At 49.9% G+C, this 17,419-nt stretch overlaps 1 protein-coding gene across 2 annotated transcripts in view; it reads right to left on the bottom strand.

Annotated features, from left to right (window-relative positions):
- MCC (MCC regulator of WNT signaling pathway) overlaps positions 1–17,419 on the bottom strand; it is a 424,188-nt gene that overhangs the window by 18,285 nt on the left and 388,484 nt on the right. For both annotated transcript variants that reach the window (XM_068535717.1, XM_068535718.1), the window contains 2 exons: positions 6,936–7,170; positions 3,310–3,522 (listed from right to left, as the gene is read on the bottom strand). In XM_068535717.1, the coding sequence (XP_068391818.1) occupies positions 3,310–3,522; positions 6,936–7,170 (448 nt within the window). The remainder of the gene's footprint in view (positions 1–3,309; positions 3,523–6,935; positions 7,171–17,419) is intronic.

Here is a 17,419-nt window from a genome sequence, read left to right as displayed (position 1 = left end):
TGAGCGCTTCCAGGAAGTACGAACCTGGCGCTAGAAATCCAGGTGACAGGGGGCGCTGGGTCCCCTCAGCCCACTGGTACAGAAACGCCACCACTCGGGGCTCCTGTGGAGGAGCCCGCTGCACCTGGCCTCCCCCCACCCCCGTGCTCCTCCAGCTCTGCTTTCCCTTCCTCCTCTCTGCCTGGTGACCTGCAGACCCGAGCCCCCATCCACCAGCCCTGGAGTCTCTCCAGAGTCCAACACCCTCTTCTAGTGTATACAGCGACTCCCCTTGGGGTTAACATTTCATAAGACTCCTTAAGGACAAGGGACAGCTTCGTCTCACCCAGTGCCCTTCACTGAACACGTCTGGTAATCTCTGTTGCACGCAGACAAGAAGTGAAAAAACCTAATGTCACTTGGGCAAGATCTGGGACCCAGCTTGTTGGCTGGAGGGAAGTTTTAAACCAAGCATGACACCACCCCCTGCCTCAGAAGTGAGATTGGATGTTCTAGACCCCAATCTGGCCTGCCACCTGTTTTTATAAAAGGCCCACAGGGCAAGAATTGTTTTGTTTTTAAAATCGTGGAAAATTCTAAGGAATATTTTGTGATGTATAGAAATCATATGAAATTCAAATTTCAGCGTCCATAAATAAAGTGTTAGAACACAGCCAGGCGCCTTTGTGTCTGTATTGTCTCTGCCTTCACAGTACCATTCCGCAATGGCAAACTTACGTAGTTGCAGCAGAGTCCACATGACCCGAAAATCCTAAAATGTTAACAGTATACCAGCCTCTGCTCCAGACTGCTTGCCTCATCTACCAACAAATAAGACCAAATGAATAGCCCAGAAGGGGGGTATTATTGATATAGTAAATGGATCTAACATTTTTTAAAAAATAAATTTATTTATTTAATTTTTGGCTGCGTTGGGTCTTCGTTGCTGCGCGCAGGCTTTCTCTAGTTGCGGCGAGCGCGGGCTACTCTTTGTTGCAGTGCGCGGGCTTCTCATTGCGGTGGCTTCTCTTGTTGCGGAGCACGGGCTCTTGGCGCGCGGGCTTCAGTAGTTGCGGCACGTGCGCTCAGTAGTTGTGGCTCGCAGGCTCTAGAGCGCAGGCTCAGTAGCTGTGGTGCACGGGCTTAGTTGCTCCGCGGCATGTGGGATCTTCCCGGACCAGGGCTCGAACCCGTGTCCCCTGCATTGGCAGGTGGATTCTTAACCACTGCACCACCAGGGAAGCCCTGGATATAACTTTTGAAAGACAAAATAATCAGCTTCCTCTAATTTCATTACCTGAACAACACAGAGCACTCTTATAAAGCTCCTTACCCTAATGTAAGAAAATAAAAATAAAAATAAATCATCTGGCCTTTTCCATCAAAGAGATTTCTGTTCTTGGAAGCCACTGCACGAAACACAGAGCTTCCCCCACTCGAAATAAATACTAGGAACCAGGGGGATGCTCAGTCCCTGGGCCTCTGGCAAGAGCCTGACTAGTCCGTTTGCACCACTCCCTAAGGGCGCACACACGAACGCTGGGGCTCTGTCTCTCAGGCTCTGTCCCAAAGTGACTGCTAACAAACTCAAAAGGCTGAGCACAGATTCTGAAGCTGTTGGCACAGAACAGAGCCCCACGTCCTCCCGTGTGAAACAGCCCTGCCGGGGCTGCTGCTCACCACGATCAAACTCCCCAAGCACCCGGCACGTGGTTTCAGGGTGCACCCGCATGGTGACCTTTCCAAAGCTCAGACTGTGTCACCTCACCCCCTGCAAAAACCCCTCAGCGATTCCTCCCCATCCTCAGGACGGCACAGCCGGCTGGCCTCCCCAGCCAGTGTATCGACTCCTCCTCCCTCCAGGCTTTGCCCTTGCCATTCCATTGGCCTAGGGTGGACTTCCTGGTCTGCCCTGGCCCTCTTCCTCAGGCTAGCACCCACTCTCCACTGGCTCTCAGTTCAGGAAACCTGTCCTGAATCTCCAAATCTGGATTGTGGGTCTGGCCTGTGGCCTCCCCTCGCACCGGGCATTGATCCTTGCACCCAGAACATTGTGTCCCTGCGTTGTGATCATCTATTTGTCCATTCCAGGGCAATCTAAACTCCTGGAATAGCCTCCAGCATCTTGCCTGGACCAAGTCACATCCATCACATGAACGGATGACTGAGAAGCAGCTGGGGCCTCAGGAAAGTGGCCCAGCTGGGTACCATGGCTATGGACTCCCTTGGTGCCCTTGTAGGTGAGAGGCGGGCGAAGGGTGAAGGGTAGCTGTGGCCTCTGTGGAGCATGCATCAGTTCTTAGCTGTTTAGCTGTTTCTTCACTGCCACACAATATCATCAAGGTGCTTTCTTCGCAGGTACACTACTCTCGTGAAGACATCACTGCATCTGGGCTGTGAGGGGCCCCTCATTAGACCAGCAAGTCAGCGTAGGCCCACAAGTCCTGGGCCTGAGACAAAGTGGGGTCAGGAGAAGCTGGCGTTTGTTAGGAACAGAAAATCCGATGCACAGAATTTCAGCACCCTGGGACAAGGGATATCTTTCTTTAAAGTCTGGACTATTTTTTTCTCCAGTGCAGTATTTGGAATCACTCTGAGATAGAGGATGATGGAATGAGCTTGGATTCTAGAAAAAAAGACTTGTGGGCTAATGAAAGTGTGAGTTTGCAAGATGATATCATTGACAGCCCACTCTCTGTGATATCCTCTGGGTAATGCAGGGCTCGCCTTCCTCCTTCTCTGCCTCATGATGCTTCCGGCCTCCCACCTCTTGGAAGTCGAGGAGGAAACAGACGAGAGGAGGAGTGGCCGTCAGCCGAACTGGGGCCAAATCCCGATTCTGCCATTTACTAGCTGTGAGACCCCCTCAGTTCTTTTAAACCTCATTATCCTCATGTAAATGGGGATAACTCTTCTTTCCTGAGAGTCGTGAGACTTAAGGGAGATGATACGTGCAATGATCGGGTACAGAGCGATCAACAAACGATGGTCAGTGTGTGACGCGGGATAGAAGGAAGAGGTGGAACCAGTATCAGACTCCTGGACCACTGCATAGATCGCTCCCTGGATAAGACTGTGATCTGTGAAAATGCTTCAACTGGATGTAACAGGTGAATTGTATGTAATTTTAACTGTACGTAAAAGTGAGAGTTTTTTAAAATGTGAATTTGGTTTCTTTGCACGCAAAATGTCACCTTCTTTCGAATTTCTAGAATGGCTTTCGGTTCCTATGCAAGTAAGGAAGCTGAGGCAGCAGGGTGGTGAGGAGCGCTGGCTGGCGGGACCGGGGCAGGCGGTGGGGCCCGCGCCCCAGGGTCCCTGTGCCCCTACCTTGCCGGCCTTGTCCTTGCCGCCGCCGCCGCTGCTGGTGGAGCTGAGGGACCGCGTGCGCTGCTCCTTTTGCTCCTCCACCTCGGACTTCAGGTGCTCGATGTGCACCAGGTAGGCCTGCTCCTGGGCCTCCCGCGTGCTCAGCTTCAGCTCCAGGGCCTTCTTCTCCTTCTCCAGGAGGTAGAGCTGGGCCTTCAACTCCGCCATCTCCTCCTGCGGAGCACAGAGCACACGGGGCGCGCCCACGGGGTGAGAGCAGGGCTGGGCGGGGGAAGGGGGTCTGCAGCTACCACCCACAGCCCGGAGGGAGGTATCACTGGGCAGCTGGGGAGGACATGACCCCGAGGAGACTAGATGGCTGTCTCCGCACATCTTAAAGGACTGACTCGTGCACCAAGCCATGCGCTTGTCACTCTGCACCAGAACTGAGATCAATGGGTAGAAGTTACAGGCAAGCAGATCTTGGCTCGCTAAAAGGAAAACCTTTCTAACCATTAGAATACCCCACGCCCACGTCCCCAGTGGTCACATCAGCCATGATAGAAACCAGTTTGCTGGCAGGCAGACGCTAACCTTCATCAAAGAGGTTGTAAAAGGGTCATTCATATAAGGCTGGGTCTGACTAGGTCCCTTCCAAAGCTGTGCCAGGCAGCTGGGAAGCGTGCAGAGCAATGATACTTCCCCCAGCTCTTCTCTACTTTAGGCCCCAAATGAAACGAATCGAAACAGAGCCCTTCCCAGGTGACTACTCATCAGGTAACTTCTTAAAGTATCTTAAAGAAGTCAAATTAGAGTTTGCTATGGAGAGAAAGAAGTGACTCCCAAATGGGGCCGTGCTGTGCTGGGACCAGAGCCAGGTAACAGCGGTAAGCACCAGCATTTATTGAGCATGTAACACTGTCTTAAATGTTTACACTAAGTAACTCACTTAATCCTCCCAACCTGAGGTAGGTATTATGAGTATTTCCATTCATGGAGGGGAAACTGAGGCATGCAGAGGGAAATCCACCAGCTCAGCCCACAATTACTGGGTAAACTGTGGAGCCCGAGTTTGAACCCAGGACGTCTGGCTCAGAGCCCAGGTAACCACTAAGCTATACTCCCCCTCCCCTGCCCCGCTTTCAAGGTGAGCCCACGCATGACTCTTGTCCCTCACCTCTGCTGGAGGGCAAGTCCACCACCCCATGACCACCCGGTCAGTCTCCCCAGCTATCTCCATCATCTTCCTTCATAACACTGAGGCACTGCCTTGAGAGGGATTCACCAAGGTCACCCCCGAAGTGACCCTCCTCTGAGGTGACAAGCCACAGGCCTGCTGTGCTCTCCTGGGTAAGCCAGACCCGGGGAGTAGATGTTCTCACCTCCAACATGGGGAAACACCTAGGGGGTACCCACCACGGCTAGTCATACTCAGGGCTGGGGGCGTGAGCTATGGAGAAGGCAATGTGCCGAGCCAAGCGACCACTGGAAAGAAGATGCCAAACCCTTCCTGACAATGACATAGAACCAGGATGAAAGGTGTTTCCATACCCTGAACCTTCTCATCTTTTGCCATCAGAAGCCGGATTCTGAAGGTTCTGACAGCACTGCATCCTGAGCTAATGTGGACCGTCATACCCAGAACAACCACACAAACACAAGCTTGAAAGAAGAAAAGATGAATCCATGGGTGCCAGAAACAAAGCAGGCACTCCACCCAAGAGGAAAGGCGAGGTGGCCACAGTGCTGGCCACCTGAGGCGTCAGGCAGGTAGGGAGGCCCCAGGCCCTGGGCTTTCAGCACCTATGCAAGGGCAGGGCAGACAGCCAGGACTGAGACCCCCCCCTACAGGAGCCAGGACTCTCCAAGTGCCACCTCGAGAGGAGACGAGAAGACTTCCTTCCTGTGGCGAGGAAACGTGTCATCACTCAGGCTTTGGGGGGGGAACAGAAAGAAAAGCCTCTTCTGAGGAATCATGTAGGCATGAGGCATGTGTAGATATGCTGCAGGAATCCTCAGCCAAGAATACAACAAAAACTAGCCCTAAACCTCTGAAACCCACAGGTCCCAACAGATCTAAGGACACAACCATTTACAGGGACATCCCCACCCAGGACCCGCGGGACCCCACGGAAGACACAACCTCCACCAAGGGTGAGCTGGCACCCACGCTCTCCTCCCAACGCACACACACACAGAGAAAACGGAAGTGAGTCACGGTGAGGTAGAATCGGCATTTAAAGAACCAGAATTAACAAGGAAAAAGACAGAAAATAAATATTTAAAGCAATTAAAGAGAAAAAGGAAGAGGAGTCACAATGAAAGGATGGGATATTCAAAAAAGAAGAGTGGGTCTGAGAAGGAACCAAGTCAATCATCTAGAAATCAAAAGCTGTTTACTAAAGACCAAGTACAAGAAGTGAAAAAACCCAGAACACTTGAGTCTCTCAGCAGTTGTAGCCTAGAACAAAATGGTGAAATCCGACAAAATCTGCAGCAGTGGACTTGGTGTGCACACAGCCTTGAACACACTATTAGGGACATACAGGGAAGGGAGGTGACTGATGTTTTTCTTCAAAAAACTCCTAGTGAGGAAGCCCAATGGCTGCCCCTGCGTCACGATATTATGGGTTATTTCTCTCCCAGCTTTTTATAACTCCTATGTTTTTTGGAAAATTTCTCTGATGTGTACACACTTTATTTGCAAGTAGCAAAGGGAATATTAGAGCTTTTATTTCACCAAAAATATCTTTCCTGGCCAAAATAACACTGAATTTATCGCACAACATATTGGCCTGAATATAAAAGAAATCCGGAGTCTTTGGCCAAAGGAAACATGATGTTTGGAAGAAGTAACGGAAGGGCAGCTTCACAGTTCATGCCACAGGGTGCAAAGGCCCACAGAGAGGGGAAAAGGCACCGCGGTTACGGACACAATGCCCGGCTCGTGGGCAGTGAGAGGGGAAATCAGCCAACGTCGCATGAGGATTCCCTAGCGGGAGTCAAGTGAGGGTCTGAGCTGAGAGGGTGAGGCCAATATCTGACCTGAATCCGCTGCCACGGCCCAAAGTTCTCCCAGGCTTCACCCAGACTCCAGCTCGAGCAGCCACCGAGGGCAGGGGTGTGCTGAGCAAGCCACCCCGGAGGGTGACAGGGATGATGGTTATCGACGCTCCACACAACACCGAAGGGGGACAAGGGGGTCAGGAAACCAGGGCTCTTGTCCAAAGGCCGCAACTGGCCTCGCCCCGTTCTCCCCGCCTCACCTTAACATCCACATCAACCCGCAAAGCACTTGCAAGCGTTCTGGAGACCAGGGCTCTTTTCACGCGGACAGAGGCTGCTCCCCGCCCTGCAGAGGTCTCTCCTGGCTCCTCTTGGAGACGAGGTGTTCCGTTCTGGCCTGGGACCCCCTGAGGTTTCTCCAGTGCTCAGCTCACCTCTCCAGGACCACATCCAGCTCAAGGGACTCCCAGACATACTGAAACCATCCCTGCCTACACATGAGGCCCTGCCTGTCCTCCAGGGGAGAGGCAGCTGACCACGGATGGGCTGACCACTTCCGAGAGGGCTTTTCGTACTTCCTCCTGGTGACAGCAGAGTGAATGGGACCCGGGTCTGAGAAGAAGAGCCCCCCGTGTAGATACCTTCATGGCCATCAGCTCCTGCATCAGCACCGCGTTTTCGAGGTCCAGCCGCTGGCTGTCTCCCCGGGGCTTGACGTCGTAGCTGAGGGGATCGATGTGGATGCTTTCCAGCTCCAGCATGGTCAGCTTGACCGCGGCCCTGTCATTCCTGAGCTGCTGGATATAATCCTTCAGCCTCTGTTCGTCTTCCTTAGTGAACTCCGTGTCGCAGCTACTGGCCGTGGAGCTGGTCGTGCTGAGAAGACAAAGAAAACCCATCGCATTTCCAGTCATTGCCAACAGGTCTTTTTTCCCTCATTCTTCTCCAGACCCTCCCCTCTCCAACAGTATTTAGATGGTAATCCAAAAACAACAACAAAGAAAGCATTCTTCATGGCACAGTAAATTGATACCACCTTTTGGGAGAGAAATGAGTATGAAGAATATCAGAAAATGTTTACACCCTTTAAGACAAGGTGCGGACCCTAGAAATGAAGTCTAAGGAAATGATTCCACAGAAGCAACAAGATACACACGTACAAAGATGTTTCACGGAATGCAAGGTTCAGTGAATTATGGTACATATCAAAAAGAAGGACATGCTGTGGACATTACAGGAATAATTGTGGCAATGGTGGAGAGAGTTTGAGTGAGGAAATAGGATGAAAAATATGTCATAAAAATAGGTGTATATATGGATAGGACTTTAAAAAAGGGATATGTTAAGGGAACAAAGCAAGGTGAAGAACAAAATACCTACGGCATGATCTACAGATTGTGTGTGTGTGTGTGTGTGTGTGTACACATACGCACTGTGCACGCACACATCCCAGACTGCTGACAGCAGTCCCCTGGGGGTGGGAGCTGGAAGGAGTGGTAGTGATGGGGGACCCTCTGGGTGTGTAGTATTGCCACAACTTAGAAAGCAGGGTGCCCCCGGGCCTCCAGAGCTGTTCCTCTGTATCATGGCTGAGTATAAAGTCCACCACAGGGACTCAGGCTGGTCCAAGGGGCCCTTGGCCACCCATGCTGAATGGTGACCAAGCAGGGGCTGGCAGTTCTGAGGAGCACCTAGGGCTGAACCCCGGGAATGTGGTGGTCCATGAAAGTTTCTGTGGGTTCCAGAGTACCATGGAAGGGTGAGAACCACAGGAAAACAGGCTTGGTGCTCAAGACGGTTGTGGGCTGTCCCCACTGGCTCAGAATGAAGCCCACTCTACCCAGTTCTCAAGCACTTGAGGTCAGCACGCACCTACAGCGGTTTCTCGGGACCCACCTACACTTGACGTAGCCCTCATGGAACTGGCTTTGGAAAGATGGCAGAAAAACAAGCAGGGGCCCATTTAACTCTCATCACAATAGTGCAGGTCAGCATTATCATCTCTGTCTTTACAGATTTGGAAACGGAGGTTTTGAGTCATTAAGTAGCTTGCCTGGTCATGAGGATGGAAACTGGTGCAGCTGGACTTGGGCCGCAGTCTCCCCATTCCACAGCCCAGTCTCCCCAAGATTCCTGTTGTTGGAAGCTGTGCCAGGAGCAGGGACTGGTATCCATAGGCTGTTGGCTGCCCTGAGGCCAGGCCTGCCCTCCTCAGCTCACACTGGAACAGGGGTAACAGGCCAAGACCCCAACACAGCAGATGTATCTCCTCCCCATAACCTCGAGGTTACCAAGGGCCATTCCACTCTTGTACATGACATGTTATCAAGAAGTTGAGGCTTCCGGGAAGAGAAGGGTGAGAAGAGATGGTAGGCCATGCACACAAGGAAGAGAACTTCCTAGGGCCTGGGGTGGTCTTCAGGTCAGAGAACTCCTGCCAGGACCGGAAGCTCCCAAGCACCACAGACTCCCTGCGGCCCCTACCATCCTTCACCCCCCAACCCCCATCAGGACAGGTGGGCTGTTCCTTAGAGATGAAGGTAGCAAGATCAGTCTGACCAACACACAACACCTTTTCAGAGGTTGTGATGGCTAGTTACACGTGTCAGCTGGCCTAGGCTATGGTGCCTAGCTGCTTGGCCAAACACCCCTCTTAGATGTTGCTGTAAAGGTATTTTTCACATGTGATTGACATTTAAATCAGTAGACTGAGTAAAGCAGATTACCCTCCATAGTGTAGGTGGGTCTCATCCAATGAGTTGAGGCCTTAGAAGAAGAGATGGAAATCCCCTAAGGAAGAAGAAATTCTGCCTCCAGACTGCCTTTGAATTCAAGACTGCAACATCACCCTTTCCTGGGGTCTCCAGCCTGCCTGCCCTGTAGATTTAGGACTCGCCAGCCCCCATAATCAAATGAGCTAATTCGTTAAAATCAATCAGTCAATCAATCAGCCTCTCCATCCATACTCACACACACCTGTTGATTCCGTTTCTCTGGGGAACCTGAATACAGCTGCCTTTACCTGGGACCTGAGCATCTTATACGCTTTGTAGATTTATAGGTAGCATGACTCAAACTCTCTGTGCCTAGTTCCTTATCTTTAAAATGAAGGTAATACAGTACATGCTTCCTAAGGTTGTGGTGAGGATTAAATGAGGTAAAACGAAAGTGTTTGGAATAGTGCCCAGCACACGGTAAGCACTCAGTAAATATAGCCATCATTCATTCATTCAAGAAATATTGGGGTACTTACTGTGGGTCACTTTTCTAGGCCCTAGAAAAATCTCTGCCTTCATGGAACTCGTATTCTAACAGGGGAGACAAACAAGTAAAACAGACAGCACATCAGACAGGGAGACGTACCAGGGAGAAAAATGACGCAGTTATGGGGATCACAAAGAAGGGATGGGGTGATTCTTCCAAATAGAGTCCGAGGAGTAGACGTGAAGAAGGTGAGAAAGGGAGCTATGTGGATATCTGGAGGAACAGGGAGCCAAGCAGAGGACACAGCAAATGCAAAGGCCCTGAGGCAGCAAGGCCGGCTGGTCAGCAAGAATAAAACTGTGGCTGAATGTGCGTCAGCCAGGGGAGAGGGAGGAGAGCTGGTCAGAGAGGAGGGTGTGTATGTGGGGGTCAGAGAGGAGGGTGTGTATGTCACATAGGGTCTCATAAGGGCTGTGTCTTCTTCTCTAGAATTAGACTCAGAAGCCACTGGAGGGTTTGTAATAGAGGAGTGACATGATCTGCCTTCCATTTTAACAGGCTCCCTCTGGCTGCTGTACTAGGAGAGATGCAGGGAGGCAAGGGCAGTGGCAGAGAGACCTTTTGGGGGCTACTGCAACAAGCTTGGGAGAGACGGTGGGAGCTGAGAAGGCAGGAAGGAGGTTAAAAATTACTCATCATCAATGTTATGTGTTCTCAAGCTGTATTTTAAAAAGGACGAGATGGGACAAGCAGCAATACCCTCCAGTTGGAACACTTCAGGTGCAATTGCATAAAGAAACAAAGCAGCCCAAGAGAAGCATGAAGGAGCAACCGGTACCGCCAGCAGAGGGCGCCGGGGAGCCAGCGGGGGCTTCTGAGGATGACAGCTGCCCAACAAGAGAGATTCATCCTAGGGAGGAAACAGGGTCCCTCGCTCAGGATCTCAGCCTTCTTCGGTAAAGACCTGCTTTGCAAACAGCTCGGTGACAGGCATGCCTTACACAAAACCATTCAACAGGACTCGGAGCTTGCCTTCATGGATTGTCAACACAACGTGGAGGGACAGATGCCTAAGTTTCCACACATGAGCCACAAAATTAGAGCGAACTGAAGCGGTGGCCCTGTTCACGGAGCATTGCACGGGGCTGAGTGTGGAGATGCGCTCCCAGGCATGACGTGTTTAGACAGCGCGGCGCTGGGAAATAGCAACACTGCTCTTCCAGTGAGTGGGGAGGAGGCTTCAGGTAGGAGATCCTTTCCCGTGAAGCTGGGACCCAGCATGAGAGGTTCACTTTACAACTGTAGCCCTTCTTTTCATTATAAGTCGCTTTGGAAAATTTTAAACATAGAGAAAACGCAGAGCTAAACCAATACCTGGGTGACCTTTTTGTCATATTTTCTTTGAAATGCTTTTTTAGAAATATAACGTACTTGAGCCACCCTTTGAGTCCTGTCACTTAAAAAAGAAATTTCATGCAAATCAAAACTACAATGAGGTACCACCTCATGCCGGTCAGAATGGACACCATTAAAAAGTCTACAAATAACAAATGCTGGAGAGGGTGTGGAGAAAAGGGAACCCTCCTATGCTGTTGGTGGGAATCTAAGTTGGTATAGCCACTATGGAAAACAGTATGGAGGTTTCTCAGAAAACCAAGAATAGGATTACCATATGATCCAGCAGTCCCACTCCTGGGTATATATCCAGACAAAACTGTAATTCAAAAAGACACATGCACCCCTATGTTCACAGCAGCACTGTTTACAATAGCCAAGACATGGAAACAACCTAAATGTCCATCAACAGATGAATGGATAAAGATACGGTATCTATATACAATGGAATATTACTTAGCCATAAAAAAGAACGAAATAATGCCAGTTGCAGCAACATGGATGCAACTAGAGATTATCATACTAAGTGAAGGAAGCCAGAAAGAGAAAGACAAATACCATATGATATCACTTGTATGTGGAATCTAAATTATGGCATGAATGAACCTATCTATGAAACAGAAACAGAACCAGGGACATGGAGAACAGACTGGTGATTGCCAATGGGGAGGAGATTGGGAGAGGGATGGAGTGGGAGTTTGGGGTTAGCAGATGCAAACTGGTATATACAGAATGGATAAACAACAAGGTGCTACTATATAGCACAGTAAACCATATTCAATATCCTGTGATAAACCATAATGGAAAAGAATATGAAAAAGAATGTATATATATGTATAACTGAGTCACTCTGCTGTAGAGCGGTAATTAACACAACACTGTAAATCAACTATACTTCAATAAAAAATTTAACAAAAATTTCAAAACTCAAAGGACAGTAGAAGCTAGAGTTCTTTAATTGTTCTGCAGGCCCTGAAAGGATAATATGTTGGCATATCTTCCATTTAGCGGGACTGGTGTTCCCCAGTGGTTGTCAAAGAGCAGTCGTGGGGCTGGCCACGGCAGCATCCCCTGGGAACTTGTTAGGAATGCATGTCCCCAGGCCCCACGACCCAGACTCACAGAGTTGGGAACTTGGGGGTGGGGTGGGGGGGTGACCAGCCATCTGTTTTAACACACTCTCCCGCTGATTCTGAGGCACAGCCTGGTTTGAGAACAACTGGTCCACCCCACAGGATAACTGGGCATTTGCAAAGTAGCCTGTAAAGTAACGGCACCCCATCACAAATTCTCTAGGGACAGCCACCATGCTCTTGGGCTGACCTGGTGGGTACCAGTGATTCTGAGCAGGTCTCTGACATCAGGCAGACCTGAGTAAACATCCTTTCTCTGCCAATGCCTAGGGTTATGGCCCAGAGTAAATCACCGAAACTTTCTGGGCTGTGACAAAGTGGGGATACTAACAGTTCCCATGTCACCAGGCTATGGAAATGAGACAATGGGTCCTGAAGCCGGCAGCCCACCCACAACACTTGCTCTGGGCGGGGAGGAAGCACAGCTGTGCCAGTGGCCCTGAGACACCCAACACCAGGCTCACGGCCTCCCTCCAGGGATGTCAGCCACCTAGCAGGTCCTGCAGAAAACCACCCGTCTGGGGGGGAAGCAGAGCAGCAAGTGTTGACTGGACTTGCAAACCCCCAGAACTGCCTGGGAGACACCAACATGGCGGGGCAGAGGCTGCCAGGCTTTGGGGGGTCCTGGAACCCTCTAGGGCCTGGGGCCCGATCCCAGGCCAGGTGGGGAAGGCTTTTGTTTCACCATCTCTGCTGTGGGTACAGTTTTTTTTTTTTTAAATTATTTAATTATTTATTTATTCATGGCTGTGTTGGGTCTTCGTTTCTGTGCGAGGGCCTTCTCTAGTTGCAGCAAGTGGGGGCCACTCTTCATCGCGGTGCGCGGGCCTCTCACCATCGCAGGGCCTCTCTTGTTGCGGAGCACAGGCTCCAGACGCGCAGGCTCAGCAATTGTGGCTCACGGGCCTAGTCGCTCCGCGGCATGTGGGATCCTCCCAGACCAGGGCTCGAACCCGTGTCCCCTGCATTGGCAGGCAGACTCTCAACCACTGCGCCACCAGGGAAGCCCTGTGGGTATAGTTTTAAGAAAGGAAGGAAAAGAAAAAAGGACAAAAGATCTCCCTCCACTGATTTTACCCCTGCGGGAAGCTCAGAGCTGTAAAGTGCTTTTCCAGGGGAAAGTTTAATTTCAAGGTAAGCACCTAGCCCCGCTGCCCCTCTCCAGCTTCCCTCTCTCCCTTCCAGGACACCAGCGGGGAACAGATCAGGCGAGGTTAAGTACAATTCTGCTTTGTGCTCTTAATGGCCCACCGCGGAATATGATTATGACAATGGTAAGAGCAGGGGAAGCCGCGGCCTTTTCTCCGGCCTCCTGCAGACAAAGGCGCTGTCGGTCTCCCGAGGGCCTGCCGCCGGCTGCCGGGCTGGGGTTAAGTCATCCATTAACTCTCCCGGCTCAGAATGCCGGGTGAGCTCAGTTGTCAAGGGGGAATAAATCACTTTCCCAGTGGGCCGAGTGCCTCCTCCTCTCCAGGGTGAGAGGGATTGCGGGGAGGGCTGCAGAGGAAGCAAACCCCAGCTGGTCCCAGGATTCTGGGGCCGCACATTTTTGTCTCCTCCCCTGGTTTTTCGAGGAGCTGGGCCAGGTTGCGTGGGTTTCTTCTCACCATGACGGTCTCTGCTTGCGCTCCCCTCGGCTGGCTCTGCTCTGCGCCTGTTAGTTGCCAGCTGACCTGTCTGCTCACCGCACACGAGCGCACACTGGCCAGCCTGGGGCAGCCCACCCTCCTGCCTGCCCTGTTCACAGTGGGACGCGGACACAGCAGTTTATTTAAGCAGCCGTCCATTTCAAATGTCCTCTCTTCTGCCCCTCTCCACCATGTCCCAGCCCTGTTCTCAAGACAACTCCCCATCCTGCTTTTAGAAGAAAAATCCTTTTTTTTTTTTTTTTTCAGCTTCCTCATCTTGTCTCGGCAGAAAGAGAAAAGAACAGATCATTTCTTTTGCCTTGAAAACCAGATTTTTCCTGAAGTTTTTATCAATGTCTTTTACCTGGCCCCAGTTAGGATCTCATTTATACCAAGGAGGAGCTCATTTTCAGAAGGAAAGTGCCACCAGGGGGCCTTCTGTTGGCTGAGCATTTTAAATTTATTTGAAGGAGGGGGTCAGGTCAGTGACACTCAACCCCACTCCTCTAAGCAGAAGCTTGGGCCTTGTCAACTGCCTGAATTTTTCAGTATTGCACTGGGTATCCCCTCATGGCCCCCTACCTTTTTTTTCCTGACAATTCTTTGTCACATAGGACTAAAAGTACTCAACACAATCTAAACCTCTTAGGTCTGAATGCTCTCAAAGGATTATCAGAATTCTCAAGGAGAAGCGGTTTGGGGAGGAAAAATTATCTAAAAAAATACAGTTGACTCTTGAACACCATGAGCTTGAACTGTGCAGGTCACTTATACGTGGGTTTTAAAAAATAAATACAGTACTATGTTTACGATGGGGGCCAGGGGAGTCCGTGGTGGGTCCTGGAACGAATCCCCGGTGGATACCCAGGGGATGACTACATGGGTAGGGGAAATCTTCTGCCAGATAACTGAAGTCCTCAAAAACTGCCTGGTTCCAGAAACTCAGCTGACAATGGAAGGCAAAATGAGAGACACATTTAGGAGATGGATTCTATTCCTGCACGTCTTTATATGGTGCCGTTACGGCATCTCTAAAACAAATATTAAACTGCTCCTGATTTGGTTGCTGATAACACACCAAGAAAGACACCATCTAGACCTGACACCTATACTGCTGCTAACAATTTCTCTGACATTAAAAACATTAAACATTTTACAGTCGGCACTCCCCATCTAAGAATTCTGCATCTGCGGATTCAACCAACCGCGGGTGGAAAATTTTTGGAAAAAAAAAAAAAAAATCCAGAAAGTTCCAAAGAGCAAAACTTGAATTTGCTATGTGCTGGCAACTATTTACATAGCATTTACATTTTATTTATAACTATTTACATAGCATTTACATTACATTAGGTATTTTAAGTAACCTACAGATGATTTAAAATATATGAGAGGATGTCTGTAGGTTCTAATGCAAATATTACAATGTTTTATATAAGGGACTTGAGCATCCTCAGATTTTGGTATCCACAGGAGTCCTAGAACCAATCCCCCAAGGATACTGAGGAGTGACTGTAAACGATTTTCAACATCACTAATAATTAAGAGGTACAGAGTAAAATATTAAGGGTATTTTTTTGCCTACAGATTGGCCAAATTAAAAAAATGTATGCTACCCAGTTTCAGCAAGGGTGTGGAGGAAGAGGCCCTCACACACTGGCTTGATCACGTATGGAGGGCTATTTGACATTTGAAACAATAGTCATTTTTGAGCCAGCACACTCTGCTTCTCAGAATTGGTCCCACAGAAACTGCACAAGGGGGGCACGTATAAGGACAAGGATGGTGACTGCAGCAGTGTTTTAATAGTAAAAAACTGGATACAAACATCCAAACAAGAGGAAGCTGTCTAAATACATGACGAACTGCCATCCAATGGAAGACTGGGCACTACTGAAAAGAACGACACACATGGAAAGATGCCTAAAAATATAATAGTACTAAGGGGAAAAAGCAAGTTTCGAGAGAGTCCACCTATATAGGATCCTTATTGGGTTAAAATGAGATGGAGTCACATTTTTAAAGATGCCATGTGTTGGTCTGCTGACGACACACCCTCCGCCTTCCTCTGGGACCTACCCCTTCTCTCTGCCCATGTGGCTCCTGCAAGAACTGTCCTGGCCACGGATGACTGGGTAGGCACTTGAGCCCAGCTGGGCGAGATGTTCCTTCCCAGGATTTTATTACTTGACACCAGAGAAACCAGTCAGCCTGGTATACTAAAGCAGGTGGTGTGCTGGTTTTCTGTCATCTGGGGAGCAGCCTGCAGCAGGAAAGAGGTGAAAGCCGTGCACGGGGGCCGGACTGGCCGGGTGTGGTCTGGCCCGTGGTTCTCCTCTGCCCGGGCTCACTGTAGCCCTCTGACCAGGTACGCGGCTCCTCTGTGGGAGACCTGATATCCTTCCACCAAGACCCCCTTTTAAGCTATCTGAGTATGTTTCTGTCATTGGCAACCAAAGGTCTAGGTCATAAAAAATGGACAGTTAAATCTGTGAAGATACGCTCCAAACTGTGTGCAGTGTACTTTCCAGGGAGGGTCCTAGCATGAAGAATTTTATGTAATGCTTGGATTTTAATTGTTTAGTTTATTTTTACAATGAGCATATAATTTTTTTGAAATCAGTAAGTTACGTCTTAAGAAAAGCAAAAGCATTTCAGGTCTCCATCTAGTTCCCACAGAACCTAAACGATAAGTGACAAGGACATTTTTGCAGGAGGCCTGAGCACCACGCTGTCATGTGGAGGACTGTGTCTGAGCTGGACTTCAGAATTTACCAGCACTTCTAAGCATTAATCCCAAGGACTTTGGACGGACTCTCCTGGTGCTTGGATGGGGAAAGTACCTCTGTTTTTCACAGGGAAGTAAAGACGCCTATTACGACAGGCAGACCTAGTCTGACTCTCATGCCCGGAAGCTTGCTGGTGGTGGGGCACAGGCCTGTCCTAACTGGATGGCTGTTTCAATCCCATTTACCCTTTCAATGGACGTGATTCCACTGTCCTCAGCCTTTCCTTCCGTCCCAGTGAAACTTCATCTTAATCAAGACTGACTTAGAGGGTGAGGGCTGGGCGCTCCACCACTCTCCATTCCAATCTGGGGATTACGCCCCAGTGTGAGTGGTCAGCCAGGTGGGACCCTGGCTCCCTGGATGTTCCCAGAGCTCACTGCAAGGCTGCCATCACCAGTCTCACAAGCCTCACCCTGATCCACACCTGATGGCAGGACAAAAGGGACTGCAGCCTCCATGAGGACAGACTTGCTGTGGCTTATTCTGTCTTGGCCCCTTGTCCTTTCGCAGATTTAGATCGATGATTGTGCTTCCGCCCAGTGAGCTGAAATTGTGATGCTTGACCAAAAGGGTGGGCTTGATTAAGAATTCCTATTCCCACTTCTCATCAATTTAGTCCATTTGCCTCTCTGTTGTGATACATTGATAAAGTTATCCAGGCGACACACATTACCTAGTTACTCTGTCCATTAAGACAATTACACTTGCTGATGCGGCCATGGCCGTATTTTTGCAAAAAATGAAATGTTTCAAAACTGAAACGGCAGCATCCCTGGGCTCTTGACTACAGAGTCAACTGATGTGCTGGCTACCATTTTTACTCTCCTTGCTGGTAACTGCCCCTCAGCTGCTCCCTTCTGAAACCACGACCTTGCTGTTACTGGGGGCTGCCCTGTGCTGCCAGAAAGGCGTCTGGAGGCCTGGTACTCAGCATTCCCTTTCTGAGACCTGGAGGAACAGCTGGCTGACTCTCTGATTA

Source organism: Eschrichtius robustus, chromosome 2 (genome assembly GCF_028021215.1).
Source record: "Eschrichtius robustus isolate mEscRob2 chromosome 2, mEscRob2.pri, whole genome shotgun sequence".
Lineage (NCBI taxonomy): Eukaryota > Metazoa > Chordata > Mammalia > Artiodactyla > Eschrichtiidae > Eschrichtius > Eschrichtius robustus.
This window is presented reverse-complemented; position numbering and strand designations above follow the sequence as displayed.